The 16966-nt window shown below is 51.3% G+C and overlaps 1 protein-coding gene across 2 annotated transcripts in view; it reads right to left on the minus strand.

The window, feature by feature from the left end:
- The window catches only part of znf831 (zinc finger protein 831), a 109871-nt gene that overhangs the window by 20410 nt on the left and 72495 nt on the right, over positions 1 to 16966 (minus strand). For both annotated transcript variants that reach the window (XM_045691999.1, XM_045692000.1), the window contains one exon: positions 3150 to 10788. In XM_045691999.1, coding sequence (XP_045547955.1) covers positions 3150 to 10740 — 7591 coding nt within the window. In that variant the 5' untranslated portion in view covers positions 10741 to 10788. The remainder of the gene's footprint in view (positions 1 to 3149; positions 10789 to 16966) is intronic.

A 16966-nucleotide genomic window follows, 5' to 3' on the forward strand; every position in this document is an offset into this window, starting at 1 on the left:
CTATGATTAAGTATAGTCTGGCCCAGGAGCGTGAAGGTGAACGGAAAGGCTGGAGCAACGAACCGCCCTTGCTGTCTCTGCCTTGCCGGTTCCCCTCTTTCCACTGGCATTCTCTGCCTCTAACCCTTTTACAGGGGCTGAGTCACTGGCCTACTGGTGTTCTTCCATGCCGTCCATGGGAGGGGTGCGTCACTTGAGTGGGTTGAGTCACTGACGTGGTCTTCCTGTCTGGGTTGGCGCCCCCCTTGGGTTGTGCCATGGCGGAGATCGTTGTGGGCTATACTCGGCCTTGTCTTAGGACGGTAAGTTGGTGGTTGGAGACATCCCTCTAGTGGTGTGGGGGCTGTGCTTTGGCAAAGTGGGTGGGGTTATATCCTGCCTGTTTGGCCCTGTCCGGGGGTATTATCGGATGGGGCCACAGTGTCTTCTGATCCCTCCTGTCTCAGCCTCCAGTATTTATGCTGCAGTAGTTTATGTGTCGGGGGGCTAGGGTCAGTCTGTTACATCTGGAGTATTTCTCTTGTCTTATCCGGTGTCCTGTGTGTATTTAAATATGCTCTCTCTAATTCTCTCTTTCTCTCTTTCTGTCTTTCTCTCGGAGGACCTGAGCCCTAGGACCATGCCTCAGGACTACCTGGTATGATGACTTCTTGCTGTCCCCAGTCCACCTGGCCGTGCTGCTGCTCCAGTTTCAACTGTTCTGCCTGCGGCTATGGAACCCTGACCTGTTCACCGGACGTGCTTGTTGCACCCTCGACAACTACTATGATTATTATTATTTGACCATGCTGGTCATTTATGAACATTTTAACATTTTAACATCTTGACTATGTTCTGTTATAATATCCACCCTGCACAGCCAGAAGAGGACTGGCCACTCCTCATAGCCTGGTTCCTCTCTAGGTTTCTTCCTAGGTTTTTGGCCTTTCTAGGGAGTTTTTCCTAGGGAGTTTTTCCTAGCCACCGTGCTTCTTTCACATGCTTTGCTTGCTGTTTGGGGTTTTAGGCTGGGTTTCTGTACAGCACTTTGAGAATATCAGCTGATGTACGAAGGGCTATATAAAAATACATTTGATTTGATTTGAATAAGAGCACCTCCTCCCAGCTGCCCACTGCACTGTGGCTAGGAAAAACGATTATCCACGATAATTGAGAATTTCAATAAGCATTTCTCTATGGCTGGCCATGCTTTCCTCCTGGCTACCCCTACCCCGGCCAACAGCTCCGCACCCCCGCAGCTACTTGCCAAAGCCTCCCCAGCTTCTCCTTCACCCAAATCCAGACAGCTGATGTTCTGAAAGAGCTGCAAAACCTGGACCCCTACAAATCAGCTGGGTTAGACAATCTGGACCCTCTCTTTCTAAAATTATCCGCCGAAATTGTTGCAACCCCTATTACTAGTCTGTTCAACCTCTCTTAAAAAGATTGGAAAGCTGCCGCGGTCATACCCCTCTTCAAAGGGGGGGACACTCTAGACCCAAACTGTTACAGACCTATATCTATCCTACCCTGCCTTTCTACGGTCGTCGAAAGCCAAGTTAACAAACAGCTCACCGACCATTTCAAATCCCACCGTACCTTCTCGCTATGCAATCTGGTCAAGGCTTTCGACTCTGTCAATCACTGTATTCTTATCAGCAGACTCAACAGCCTTGGTTTCTCAAATGACTGCCTCGCCTGGTTCACCAACTACTTCTCAGACAGAGTTCAGTGTGTCAAATCGGAGGGCCTGTTGTCCGAACCTCTGGCAGTCTCTATGGGGGTGCCACAGGGTTCAATTCTCGGGCCGACTCTTTTCTCTGTATACATCAATGATGTCGCTCTTGCTGCTGGTGAGTCTCTGATCCACCTCTACGCAGACGACACAATTCTGTATACTTCTGGCCCTTCTTTGGACACTGTGGTAACAAACCTCCAGATGAGCTTCAATGCCATACAACACTCCTTCCGTGGCCTCCAACTGCTCTTAAACGCTAGTAAAACTAAGTGCATGCTCTTCAACCGATCGCTGCCCGCACCCTCCCGCCAGACTAGCATCACTACTCTGGACGGTTCTGACTTAGAATATGTGGACAACTACAAATACCTAGGTGTCTGGCTAAACTGAAATCTCTCCTTTCAGACTCATATTAAGCATCTCCAATCCAAATTAAATCTAGAATCGGCTTCCTATTTCGCAACAAAGCATCATTCACTCATGCTGCCAAACATACCCTCGTAAAACTGACCATCCTACCGATCCTCGACTTCGGCGATGTCATTTACAAAATAGCCTCCAACACTTTACTCAGCAAATTGGATGCAGTCTATCACAGTGCCATCCGTTTTATCACCAAAGTCCCACATACTACCCACCACTGCAACCTGTATGCTCTCGCCTTACCTCCTTACTCCATTTGCACACACTGTATATAGATTTTTCTACTGTATTATTGACTGTATGTTTGTTTATTCCATGTATAGTAACAGGAGACACTATGAGCTGAACATAACAGTGGAAGAGAGGACAGTAACAGGTAACCCAGCTGTGGTTAGCGACTACTGTGATTTCCTGTTGTAGCCAATTCAGTTGCAGTGATTCTGCTGCAGATTGTTTGGTAATTCTGTTTCCAATTTGGTAATGGAATTACAAGTTTTAATTATTTAATAATGAATAAACAAATGTATATCAGTAAAATCACTTCAACTAATTGGTAGGTCTACCATTACTTCCTACTTCTGTAAACTTTCATTATCCTCCGTCATCATGAGGGAGAGCGATTAGACAATATCTTAAAGAAATGTGGGTTTTTGGCAATGGAATGACAAGGCACATGGACATTTTTCTTAAACTTACAGAAGGTAAAACATTTATCCAAAACTAAAAAAGGTTTTATATGAGTTGGGTTTTTACTTTAACATGGTTGTGTTTTGTTGACGCTGATGAGACCTTTTTACATCTGAGAACATGTGATAACATCTAGAGAGGATCTCAAAGGAACCACTTACTGACACCTTGTGGAGCAAACAAAGATTTCAGAAACGTCTTTACAGTTCACAATAGTATTGACAATAATATTACATTTTGAACATTTACAAAATGAATATTTTAACTTGACCAAGAATCAGTGTTATATTAGAACATAGAAATGAATATGAGGTGTTCCTACCTGCTGTGAAGCTGTGGTTGACTGCAGGTGAGTTGGGTTCTCCAGCTAGCAGTCCAGTACAGACCGGCGGTCCAGCTGAGTTGGGTTCCCCAGCTAGCAGTCCAGTACAGACCGGCGGTCCAGCTGAGATGGGTTCACCAGCTAGCAGTCCAGTACAGACCAGCGGTCCAGCTGAGTTGGGTTCTCCAGCTAGCAGTCCAGTACAGACCGGCGGTCCAGCTGAGTTGGGTTCTCCAGCTAGCAGTCCAGTACAGACCGGCGGTCCAGCGGAGTTGGGTTCTCCAGCTAGCAGTCCAGTACAGACCGGCGGTCCAGCTGAGATGGGTTCTCCAGCTAGCAGTCCAGTACAGACCGGCGATCCAGCTGAGTTGGGTTCTCCAGCTAGCAGTCCAGTACAGACCGGCGGTCCAGCTGAGTTGGGTTCTCCAGCTAGCAGTCCAGTACAGACCGGCGGTCCAGCTGAGTTGGGTTCTCCAGCTAGCAGTCCAGTACAGACCGGCGGTCCAGCTGAGATGGGTTCTCCAGCTAGCAGTCCAGTACAGACCGGCGGTCCAGCTGAGTTGGGTTCCCCAGCTAGCAGTCCAGTACAGACCAGCGGTCCAGCTGAGTTGGGTTCTCCAGCTAGCAGTCCAGTACAGACCGGCGGTCCAGCTGAGTTGGGTTCCCCAGCTAGCAGTCCAGTACAGACCGGCGGTCCAGCTGAGTTGGGTTCCCCAGCTAGCAGTCCAGTACAGACCGGCGGTCCAGCTGAGTTGGGTTCTCCAGCTAGCAGTCCAGTACAGACCGGCGGTCCAGCTGAGTTGGGTTCCCCAGCTAGCAGTCCAGTACAGACCAGGGGGCTGACTACTTCACTGACGCCCTGTTCAGACCAGCCCCGATGAGAGGGGCTGACTACTTCACTGACTGTCCTGTCTGAAGAAAGGAGGAGGTGCAGAGGAAGGCCTTGTTCTTCTCCTCTGTCTGTCAGACTCCTGGCTGGTTCCACACCTCCCAGAGAGGCAGAAGCTGCACCGCCTGGTGTCCTCGGAGGGAGAAATGGAGGCAGCGATAGACTCAGTGGAGCCAGGGGGGTGTGGTTCTGAGGCAGAGATAGACTCACTGGAGCCACGTTGCCAGTGTCTATGTGGTTCTGAAGAAGCATTGTGACCGTGTTGGTGTCTGGGTGGTTCTGGAGAGTTCTAGACTGGGCAACCAGGTTGTGAGGCAGAGCTGGAGTCATGTTGACAGAGTCTGGGTGGTTCTGAGGATATAGTCCTGGAGTCTCTAGGACGGAGTCTGGGTGGTTCTGGGGAAATATTCCTGGAGTCTCCTGGACGGTGTCTGGGTGGTTCTGGGGAGATAGTCCTGGAGTCTCCTGGACGGTGTCTGGGTGGTTCTGGGGAGATAGTCCTGGAGTCTCCTGGACGGTGTCTGGGTGGTTCTGGGGAAATAGTCCTGGAGTCTCTAGGTTGGTGTTGGAGTCTAGGTGGTTCTGAGGAAATAGTCCTGGAGTCTCTAGGACGGAGTCTGGGTGGTTCTGAGGAAATAGTCCTGGAGTCTCTAGGACGGAGTCTGGGTGGTTCTGGGGAAATAGTCCTGGAGTCTCCTGGACGGAGTCTGGGTGGTTCTGGGGAAATAGTCCTGGAGTCTCCTGGACGGTGTTGGTGTCTGGGTGGTTCTGAGGAGATAGTCCTGGAGTCTCCTGGACGGAGTCTGGGTGGTTCTGAGGAAATAGTCCTGGAGTCTCCTGGACGGAGTCTGGGTGGTTCTGGGGAGATAGTCCTGGAGTCTCCTGGACGGAGTCTGGGTGGTTCTGAGGAAATAGTCCTGGAGTCTCTAGGACGGAGTCTGGGTGGTTCTGAGGAAATAGTCCTGGGTCAGGTGGATCATTACGAGACAGTTGCTGCTCTGTGTTGGTTAGAGGATCAGCTTCCATCCTCTCTGATCTGTCAGTCTGAGTAAGAGGAGCTCCAGGACTAGAGAGGGTGTCTGTTGAGCGATGCTCCTGGTCATGACAACATACTGCTTCTGAATGCTGCCACTCTTCATCGCCAGAGAAACCTCTGTTGTTCTCATGTTGTGTTGAAGAAGGTTCTACTGGGTGCATAGGTTCAGTGACTTCCTGTGTCACATCCTTTACTGCCCCCTCCTGTGTTTCAGCATCAGGTAGAATACATGAACTGGTTTGGAGTGCTTCCTTTATCGTTGTGGTTCCTCCTGGATCCATCGCTCCGTGGACGCGACCATGAGAAGGCCCTGTCTCTGATGTCATATCCTGCCGTTCCGTCTGAGGCTCCGATGTCATATCCTGCCGTTCTATCTGAGGCTCTATGAGCGCCAGCTGTTCGTCTGAGATGAGCTGGAGACAGATGTGGAGGTCCGCTGTCCTCACATGGAACACTTTCTGACCCTCTGACTGCCCGCTGTGACTAACAGTGAACGGTATAGCAGGGTATGCTATGGATGTATGGTATGGGGACGACTGGGTTTCAGTGAATGGAATGGCATGGCATGCTAAAGCTGCTATCGTATGGCACGAAGGGTTGACCTCTGCAGTAACATCGGTTAGAGGGTTGACCTCTGGGTTGACCTCTGGGTTGACCTCTGCAGTAACATCGGTTAGAGGGTTGACCTCTGGGTTGACCTCTGCAGTAACATCAGTTAGAGGGTTGACCTCTGCAGTAACATCGGTTAGAGGGTTGACCTCTGGGTTGACCTCTGCAGTAACATCGGTTAGAGGGTTGACATGGTCTGCTACTGTGAGAGCAGGGTGGAGGGTTGTTGTGGAAGTGGTGTTGAGTGTAACACATTGACCATATACTGATGGTTTCCAGGGCATGCTCTGTACTGAGGCTGTGGGTGGTGTGGCAGATTGCTTCTCCGCTGTGGCTGTGATGGTAGCAAACCGGCTTTGAACCGATGCTATGGATGGTTTGGCATGTTGACTCTGAACAGAAACAGGTGTAGCAGACCTGCGCTGAGCCTGTCCTAAGCCTGTGACTGATGAAACACTGACAGGGCCTCTAGCTTGTGTTGGAGTGAGGCCCGTAGGTTGTGTTGGGGTGAGGCCCGTAGGTTGTGTTGGGGTGAGGCCCGTAGGTTGTGTTGGGGTGAGGCCCGTAGGTTGTGTTGTGGTGAGGCCCGTAGGTTGTGTTGGGGTGAAGCCCGTAGGTTGTGTTGGGGTGAGGCCCGTAGGTTGTGTTGGGGTGAGGCCCGTAGGCCCTGAGTCTGTAGGAATCATTAACTGGTACTTGGGGAGGAAACTGGTCTTGGCTGAATCCGAGGAGGACGAGGAGGAGAAGGGCTTGGCTATCCCACCTCTGACTGAGGATGAGAGTTGGTTCAGTTTAATGCTGCTGTTTAGGCCTCCTCCTCCTCCTCCTCTCTCCAGAAGACAAACGTTATTCTCAATTTTCTGCTTCTTCCTCTCTGAGGGAACATGGCTTCCACATCGTTGAGACACACAGTCAGTCCTGTTAGAAAACGCTTCTTTTGAGACTGACTGGGTTCTCTGGAGGGGATGTTTGAGAGAGGAAGTGGGTGCGGCATGGAGATGACTGGGTGTGAGACAGGAAGTGGGTGTGGTATGGAGATGACTGGGTGTGAGACAGGAAGTGGGTGGGGTATGGAGATGACTGGGTGTGAGACAGGAAGTGGGTGGGGTATGGAGATGACTGGGTGTGAGACAGGAAGTGGGTGTGTTATGGAGATGACTGGGTGTGAGACAGGAAGTGGGCATGTTATGGAGATGACTGGGTGTGAGAGAGGAAGTGGGTGCGGCATGGAGATGACTGGGTGTGAGACAGGAAGTGGGTGCGGTATGGAGATGACTGGGTGTGAGACAGGAAGTGGGTGCGGTATGGAGATGACTGGGTGTGAGACAGGAAGTGGGCGTGTTATGGAGATGACTGGGTGTGAGACAGGAAGTGGGTGTGTTATGGAGATGACTGGGTGTGAGACAGGAAGTGGGTGCGGCATGGAGATGACTGGGTGTGAGACAGGAAGTGGGTGCGGCATGGAGATGACTGGGTGTGAGACAGGAAGTGGGTGCGGTATGGAGATGACTAGGTGTTTGATATGAGTGGACATGATTGACAGGTGAAAGGTTGTCTTGGAGGCAGGATGGAAGACACACAGTGGCACTACTTGAGACGTGTGATGTCACCAGATCTGGGCCTCTCTGAACCCCCAGGACCCTCTCTGGCTCCAGACCAGCTAACGACCTTTTAGTCTTCAACACACCCGGATCAGCTACCTTCTCTGGGCTGTAGAGCTTTGTGAACGTCCCTCCTCCTCCTCCTCCATACTTGTACCACTTACTGTAGGCAAACTTCTGGGACTTCTTCCTACGACTCTTTCTACTCAGCTCTCCATCCGCGCCTACGTCTCCGTCCGAGCCAAGACCGCAGGGAATGACATTGTCGCCTGCTGCTAACGTCAACGGTCCGTCCGTCGGGAGATTGTCCACGGCCGCCTGTCTGACCAGCATGCGGTGGCCTGATGCACGATGGTCCACAGACTTGGTGGCAAAGCCTACTGGGTAAAGTAGTCCAGAGCTGCCCTTACGGCCCAGGTGTAGCCAGTCTCTTTGGTGAGGATGGGGGTTGTGAGGAGAGGCTGAGCTGGCTCTGTCTGTACCCTGAAGACCCACACTGTGGGGCAGGGAGCTACTGCGGGTCAGGGGGGCATGATGCCCCTGCTCCAGGCTGGTGGAGGTCTGGGTATGTACCGAACTATACAGACCTGGCCACCCTCCTCCCCTATCCCCTCTCTGCCAGGCCATCCCAGCGCTGGTTGTAGGAGGCCTGTTGCTGGTCTTCATATCGAAGTGGAAGGAATCTTTGTAGGTGTAGGGCATTGGCAGGTCAATGCTGCCCTGTTTAGACAGGAGGGTCTTCCTGGGTCGGACTGTGTTCAGGTGTTTGTCCTCCACCACGGCATCATTCTCTGAGATCAGCTTGGAGATTCTCTCTTCAAGACTCTGCTGGGCCAGGACTGAAACTGTGCTCCTGGGCTGAGACACTGTGAGTTTTGGCTGTGTGGGTGTGTGTGTGGCGTTTAGCTGTGTGGGTGTGTGTGAAGGCTGTGTGAGTGTATGTGTGGCGTTTAGCTGTGTGGTGTTAGTTTGATCAGGCTGTCTGTGGAAAGTGTCCGGCTGGTCGTGTATCTCCATAATAGACTCTGCCACTGACTCCATGCTGTGGTTGTGTGGTCCAGACCCAGGGCTGTGGTTGTGTGGTCCAGACCCAGGGCTGTGGTTGTGTGGTCCAGGCCCAGGGCTGTGGTTGTGTGGTCCATACCCAGGGCTGTGGTTGTGTGGTCCAGACCCAGGGTTGTGGTTGTGTGGTCCAGGCCCAGGGCTGTGGTTGTGTGGTCCAGACCCAGGGCTGTAGTTGTGTGGTCCATACCCAGGGCTGTGGTTGTGTGGTCCAGACCCAGGGCTGTGGTTGTGTGGTCCAGACCCAGGGTTGTGGTTGTGTGGTCCAGACCCAGGGCTGTGGTTGTGTGGTCCAGACCCAGGGCTGTGGTTGTGTGGTCCAGACCCAGGGTTGTGGTTGTGTGGTCCAGACCCAGGGCTGTGGTTATGTGGTCCAGGCCCAGGGCTGTGGTTGTGTGGTCCATACCCAGGGCTGTGGTTGTGTGGTCCAGACCCAGGGTTGTGGTTGTGTGGTCCAGACCCAGGGCTGTGGTTGTGTGGTCCAGACCCAGGGCTGTGGTTGTGTGGTCCAGACCCAGGGCTGTGGTTGTGTGGTCCAGACCCAGGGTTGTGGTTGTGTGGTCCAGACCCAGGGCTGTGGTTGTGTGGTCCAGACCCAGGGCTGTGGTTGTGTGGTCCAGACCCAGGGCTGTGGTTGTGTGGTCCAGACCCAGGGTTGTGTGGTCCAGACCCAGGGCTGTGGTTGTGTGGTCCAGACCCAGGGTTGTGGGGTCCAGACCCAGGGCTGGAGGTCTCGCTATAGCCGGAGTCTGTGCTGTCGTGGCTCTGGGACTTCCCTCTAGACAGGAAGTTGTCTTGGTTCTGGGCCATCCCCCTAGCCAGAGAACCCTCCCACTGAGACAAGATGGCAGCCTGCTGTCTCCGCAGCGGGAGGTGGCGGGACAGGGTCAACACTGACTTCTCTCTATCTTTATCCTTCCTGCTCTCTCTCCGTTCATCCCTCGTATCCTCCGCTTCTCTCCTCCTCTTGGATAACTCTAAACTCTGGTTCCCAGCAGCCAGGAGGAGACCCTCTAACCCAGCCTGCTGCAGGGCCCAGCCTGTGTCTGTGTCTCTACCTGCTTCTGTCCCACTCCTCTGGCCAGGGCTGGGGGAGAGGGTGGTGGTGGTAGCAGAGAGAGAGCTGCCATTCTCCAGACTGCCTGGGTCCTGGCTGAGGGTATCTAGAGAGGGGCTGGAGGTGAGGGCATCCCTGGAACCATGTAAACTGAATAGACTGTCCTGGTGACCTTGCAGACGATGTCCCTGCAGACTGTCCTGACTGCCCAGGGAAGAATAGCCCTGTAGACTGTCCAAGCTGCTCACTGAGGAATGGCCCTGTAGACTGTCCAAGCTGCTCACTGAGGAATGGCCCTGTAGACTGCCCAGGCTGCTCACTGAGGAATGGCCCTGTAGACTGCCCAGACTGCTCACTGAGGAATGGCCCTGTAGACTGCCCAGACTGCTCACTGAGGAATGGCCCTGTAGACTGCCCAGACTGCTCACTGAGGAATGGCCCTGTAGACTGCCCAGACTGCTCACTGAGGAATGGCCCTGTAGACTGTCCAGACTGCTCACTGAGGAATGGCCCTGTAGACTGCCCAGACTGCTCACTGAGGAATGGCCCTGTAGACTGCCCAGACTGCTCACTGAGGAATGGCCCTGTAGACTGCCCAGACTGCTCACTGAGGAATGGCCCTGTAGACTGCCCAGACTGCTCACTGAGGAATGGCCCTGTAGACTGCCCGGACTGTCCATCGATCCCAGGGATGAGTGACCTTGCAGACTGGCTTGGTGTCCCTGCAGACTGTCCATCGATCCCAGGGATGAGTGACCTTGTAGACTGCCCAGAGATCCGAGCGACCTCTGCCCTGAGCCGGAGTCGAGGCGTGCGTGGGCCTGTGTGCGGCGGTGCTTGTAGAGGTTGCTCTGGGTTTTGAAAGAAATGCCGCAGGTGGTGCATGGGTAGGGCCGTTCCCCGGTGTGGCACCGCAGGTGCTTCTCCAGGACACTGGGTTTCATGCAGTCCCGGCCGCAGTGAGGACAAAGGTGCTTCCCAGCGGACCTCGAGGGTCTGGCCGCAGACACAGAGGCCCTCAGGGACACATGCGGCCCCAGGCCTGATTGTGGGGCCTGCTGGTGCAGCTGCAGCCTGGCTGGTAGGTGGAGAGTCAGGAAGGGAAGGGAGTCTGTGGAACCCTGCTGAGGGATGGACAGACGGAGGGCCGTGGAGTCCAAGGAGGCAGCTGGCTGAGCCTGGTGGTGTGAAGAAAAGCCTGGCACTGTGTGAAGGAACAAGGTGGTTAGAGGAGCCCGGAGTGGCATGCTGTTGTTGATGCTGTTCTCTCTCTGCTCTGAGACGGAGCCGCTGCCAGGCCCTATCACATTCACCGAGCCTCGCTTGCCAGTCTCCATGGTAACAGCGCTGCCAATGTTCCGACACAAGGTCTGTCGTTTAATTACCTGGAAAAAGAAACAGTTTTCAGGATCACAGGATCTACTCAGCATTCTATTGGTGATTACCAAGATCACAGAATAACTGGCTTTACTGGTTGGCTGGCTGACCGACTAACCAGCGTCTTAGAATAACTACACTCGTGCTGTCCATAATCGCAGCAGCCAGGATAACAAGATAAATCGGCTAACCAGGATCAACTCTAAGGTGTCTGAAAAAGGAGTGCTGCAACTGGCTAGCTGCTAGCTTACAAATGTCGACGATTAAAGGGGACATAATTTTCTGAAGAGAGTGGTGTGGAAAATACAGATGAATGGAGATGAAATCACATGCAGAGCAGAGCAGAGCAGAGCAGAGAGAGAGAGAGAGAGAGAGAGAGAGAGAGAGAGAGAGAGAGAGAGAGAATGAGAGTGATGAGAGAGAGAATGAGAGAGATAGAGAAGAGAGAGAGAGGGGATGGAGGAGAGAGAGAGAGGGAGAGAGAGAGAGAGAGAGAGAGAGAGAGAGAGAGAGAGAGAGAGGGGAGAGCACTAGAGGAGAGGGTCAGACTGATGGAGGAGAGGGTGAGGGGGGATGGAGGAGAGGGTGAGGGGGGATGGAGGAGAGGGTGAGGGGGATGAAGGAGAGGGAGAGGGGGATGGAGGAGAGGGAGAGGGGGGATGGAGGAGAGGGTGAGGGGGGATGGAGGAGAGGGAGAGGGGGATGGAGGAGAGGGTGAGGGGGATGGAGGAGAGGGTGAGGGTGAGGGGGGATGGAGGAGAGGGTGAGGGGGATGGAGGAGAGGGAGAGGGGGATGGAGGAGAGGGAGAGGGGGGATGGAGGAGAGGGTGAGGACATACACAAGACACAGATTGTGCTCCTTATGGACTCAAACTGGAAATATATACAAGTGTCTAAACTCTGGTGCCCAAACACCCAGCGCCCTAGACCTTCTGTCTGAGGACCAACTAGGGTCACCCAGCGTGCCCTAGACCTTCTGTCTGAGGACCAACTAGGTTCACCCAGCGCGCCCCTGACCTGCTGTCTGAGGACCAACTAGGTTCACCCAGCGCACCCTAGACCTTCTGTCTGAGGACCAACTAGGTTCACCCAGCGCCCTAGACCTTCTGTCTGAGGACCAACTAGGTTCACCCAGCGTGCCCTAGACCTTCTGTCTGAGGACCAACTAGGGTCACCCAGCGCACCCTAGACCTTCTGTCTGAGGACCAACTAGGTTCACCAGCGTTCCCTAGACCTTCTGTCTGAGGACCAACTAGGGTCACCCAGCGCCCTAGACCTTCTGTCTGAGGACCAACTAGGTTCACCCAGCGCCCTAGACCTGCTGTCTGAGGACCAACTAGGTTCACCCAGCACCCTAGACCTTCTGTCTGAGGACCAACTAGGGTCACCCAGCGCCCTAGTCCTTCTGTCTGAGGACCAACTGGCTTCACCCAGCACCCTAGACCTTCTGTCTGAGGACCGACTAGGGTCACCCAGCCACATAATAATACACACAGGCACCAACGACCTGAGAGCCCAGCAGGAAAGGGTGGCCACAGCACTGAAGGGAGTGATTGAAAAAGCTTCTTCTACATTCCCCAACGCACCAGTGGTTATCTCCACCCTGCTACCACATAAAGACTTCCACCCTGCTACCATACAGCGGGTAAATGCAAGTATTTCCTGTGACTGTGCCTCAAAACCAAATGTTTACCTGGCCCTCCACTCTACCTTGGACTTGAACAGCCTTTTCGACCAGGTCCACCTATACAAGGCAGCAGTGCCCACCTTCGCCCGGACTCTAAAGGACATCGCCCTCAAACGCAGCCCCAACACTTCACACAGGAGGAACAGACCAATAGACACCCCGCCCAGACTTGCGGGACCCCCTGGACCACAGGACCCCCCGGACCTGCAGACCCCCCCCCGGACCACACATAGAGGACCTACATCCAGACCACAACACCACCAGACACATCCACGCCCCACCTCAACCAATCAACACCCCCCCCCCAAACCAACCATGCCCACACCCCATTTAGGCCCCCTCAGATCAGACCTATGCCCCTCCTGCCCACCCCATGCCCCCCACTCCCACAAAGAGGGCCTAAACGTGGAAGTCACACATACGCCCAGGCCGTAAGCAAGCAAACAGGCCCAACCTCCACTCTTACACTAGCCCAAGCCAATGGAATGTATCAGATGCTCAGCAGGCTCTGCTCACACTTACTGGCCCGAGGCCAAACCACACGGCCAACAACATTGGAAACTTTATGGAACACAAAGCCTTCACCATTTCATCCTGGAATATCCAAGGCCTGAGGTCATCTGGCTTTGGACTAAAGAGCAGGAACCTGGACTTCAAAGAAATCTTAAATACAGACATTGTCATCCTACAAGAAACATGGTATGGAGGAGATGGACCCACTGGTTGCCCTCTAGGTTACAGAGAGCTGGTAGTTCCATCCACCACACTACCAGGTGGTATAGAGGAGATGGACCCACTGGTTGTCCTCTAGGTTACAGAGAGCTGGTAGTCCCATCCACCACACTACCAGGTGGTATAGAGGAGATGGACCCACTGGTTGCCCTCTAGGTTACAGAGAGCTGGTAGTCCCATCCACCACACTACCAGGTGGGTGGTATAGAGGAGATGGACCCACTGGTTGTCCTCTAGGTTACAGAGAGCTGGTACTTCCATCCACCAAACTACCAGGTGTGAAACAGGGAAGGGACTCAGGGGCTATGGTAATTTGGTATAGAGCAGACCTAACTCACTCCATTAAATTAATCAAAACAGGAACATTTTACATTTGGCTAGAAATTCTAAAGGAAATGATCTCAACAGAGAAATATTTCCTCCTGTGTGCCACCTATATCCCCCCACTAGAATCCCCATACTTTAATGAAGACAGCTTCTCCATCCTAACTATATCCCCCCACTAGAATCCCCATACTATAATGAAGACAGCTTCTCCATCCTACCTATATCCCTCCACTAGAATCCCCATACTATAATGAAGACAGCTTCTCCATCCTACCTATATCCCCCCACTAGAATCCCCATATTTTAATGAAGACAGCTTCTCCATCCTGGAGGGGGAGATCAATCATTTCCAGGCCCAGGGACATGTACTAGTCTGTGGTGACCTAAATTCCAGAACCGGACAAGAACCTGACACCCTCGGCACACAGGGGGACAAACACCTGCCTGGAGGTGACAGCATTCCCTCAGCACACAGGGGGGACAAACACCTACCTGGAGGTGACAGCATTCCCTCAGCACACAGGGGGACAAACACCTACCTTGAGGTGACAGCATTCCCTCAGCACACAGGGGGACAAACACCTACCTGGAGGTGACAGCATTCCCTCAGCACACAGGGGGACAAACACCTACCTGGAGGTGACAGCATTCCCTCCCCCATACGCCCCCCTGGACACAACATAACCAACAAAAACAGGTCACAACTCCTGCAGCTCTGTTGCATTCTGGGTATGTACATAGTCAATGGTAGGCTTGGAGGAGACTCCTATGGTCGGTACACCTATAGCTCATCTCTTGGCAGTAGTACTGTAGACTACTTTATCACTGACCTCAACCCAGAGTCTCTCAGAGCGTTCACAGTCAGCCCACTGACCCCCCTATCAGATCACAACAAATCACACTCTACTGGAACAGAGCAATACTCAATCATGAGGCATCAAAGCCAAAGGAACTGAATAATATTAAGAAATACTATAGATGGAAGGAAAGTAGTGTGGAAACCTACCAAAAAACAATTAGGCAACAACATATTCAGTCCCTTTTAGACAACTTCCTGGACAAAACGTTCCACTGTAATAGTAAAGGTGTAAACTTGGCAGTAGAAAACCTAAACAGTATATTTGACCTCTCAGCTTCCCGATAAAATCAAAACATTTCAAACAGAAAACCGAAGAAAATGAACAACAATGACAAATGGTTTGATGAAGAATGCAAAAACTTAAACACAGAGACCTAGAAAACCTGAGTCTACGCCTTCACTATGGTGAATCACTAAAACAATACGGAAATACACTACGGAAAAAGAAGGAACAGCACGTCAGAAATCAGCTCAATGTGATTGAAGAATCCATAGAATCTAACCACTTCTGGGAAAATTGGAAAACACTAAACAACAACACGAAGAGTTATCTATCCAAAACGGAGATGTATGGATAAACCACTTCTCCAATCTTTTTGGCTCTATAACAAAGAACAAAGAGCATAAACATATACATGATCAAATACAAATCTTAGAATCAACTATTAAAGACGACCAGAACCCACTGGATTCTCCAATTACATTGAAAGAACTACAGGACAAAATACAAACCCTCCAACTCAAAAAGGCCTGTGGTGTTGATGGTATCCTCAATGAAACGATCAAATATACAGACAATAAATTACAATTGGCTATGCTTAAACTCTTTAACATCATCCTCAGCTCTGGCATCTTCCCCAATATTTGGAACAAATGGACTGATCACCCCAATCCACAAAAGTGGAGACAAATTTGACCCCAATAACTACCGTGGGATATGCGTCAACAGAAACCATGGGAAAATCCTCTGCATTATCATTAACAGCAGACTAGTTCATTTACTCAGTGAAAACAATGCACTGAGCAAATGTGAAATTGGCTTTTACCAAATTATTGTACGTCAGACCACGTATTCACCTTGCACACCCTAATTGACAAGCAAATAAACCAAAACAAAGGCAAAGTCTTCATGCTTTGTTGATTTAAAAAAAGCCTTCGACTCAATTTGGCATAAGGGTCTGCTATACAAATTGATGGAAAGTGGTGTTGGGGGAAAAACATACGACATTATAAAATCCATGTACACAAACAATAAGTGTGCGGTTAAAATAGGCAAAAAAACACATTTCTTCCCACAGGGCCGTGGGGTGAGACAGGGATGCAGCTTAAGCCCCACTCTCTTCAACATATTTATCAATGAATTGGCGAGGGCACTAGAACAGTCTGCAGCACCCGGCCTCACCCCACTAGAATCTGAAGTCAAATGTCTACTGTTTGCTGATGATCTGGTGCTGCTGTCCCCAACCAAGGAGGGCCTACAGCAGCACCTAGATCTTCTGCACAGATTCTGTCAGACCTGGGCCCTGACAGTAACTCTCAGTAAGACAAAAATAATGGTGTTCCAAAAAAGGTCCAGTCGCCAGGACCACAAATACAAATTTACATTTACATTTAAGACATTTAGCAGACGCTCTTATCCAGAGCGACTTACAAATTGGTGCATTCACCTTATAATATCCAGTGGAACAACCACTTTACAAAAGTGCATCTAAATCTTTTAAGGGGGGGGGGGGGGTTAGAAGGATTACTTTATCCAAATTCCATCTAGACACCGTTGCCCTAGAGCACACAAAAACGATACATACCTCGGCCTAAACATCAGCGCTACAGGTAACTTCCACAAAGCTGTGAACGATCTGAGAGACAAGGCAAGAAGGGCCTTCTATGCCATCAAAAGGAACATAAATTCGACATACCAATTAGGATCTGGCTAAAAATACTTGAATCAGTTATAGAACCCATTGCCCTTTATGGTTGTGAGGTCTGGGGTCCGCTCACCAAACAAGAATTCACAAAATGGGACAAACATTAAATTGAGACTCTGCATGCAGAATTCTGCAAAAATATCCTCTGTGTACAACGTAAAACACCAAATAATGCATACAGAGCAGAATTAGGCCGATATCGCCTAATTATCAAAATCCAGAAAATAGACGTTAAATTCTACAACCACCTAAAAGGAAGCGATTCCCAAACCTTCCATAACAAAGCCATCACCTACAGAGAGATGAACCTGGAGAAGAGTCTCCTAAGCAAGCTCGTCCTATAGAGCCCCAGGACAACAACACAATTAGACCCAACCAAATCATGAGAAAACAAAAAGATAATTACTTGACACACAGTAAAGAATTAACAAACAAATGCAGAATGCTAACAGAAAACAATAATGCTATTTGGCCCTAAACAGAGTACACAGTGGCAGAATACCTGACCACTGTGACTGACCCAAACTTAAGGAAAACTTTGACTATGTACAGACTCAGTGAGAATAGCCTTGCTATTGCTGAGCTGCACTTCCTAACCTCCTGTCCAATGTATGACCATATTAGAGACACATATTTCCCTCAGATGTCGCAGACCC

Source organism: Salmo salar, chromosome ssa12, assembly GCF_905237065.1.
Source record: "Salmo salar chromosome ssa12, Ssal_v3.1, whole genome shotgun sequence".
Classification (NCBI taxonomy): Eukaryota; Metazoa; Chordata; class Actinopteri; order Salmoniformes; family Salmonidae; genus Salmo; species Salmo salar.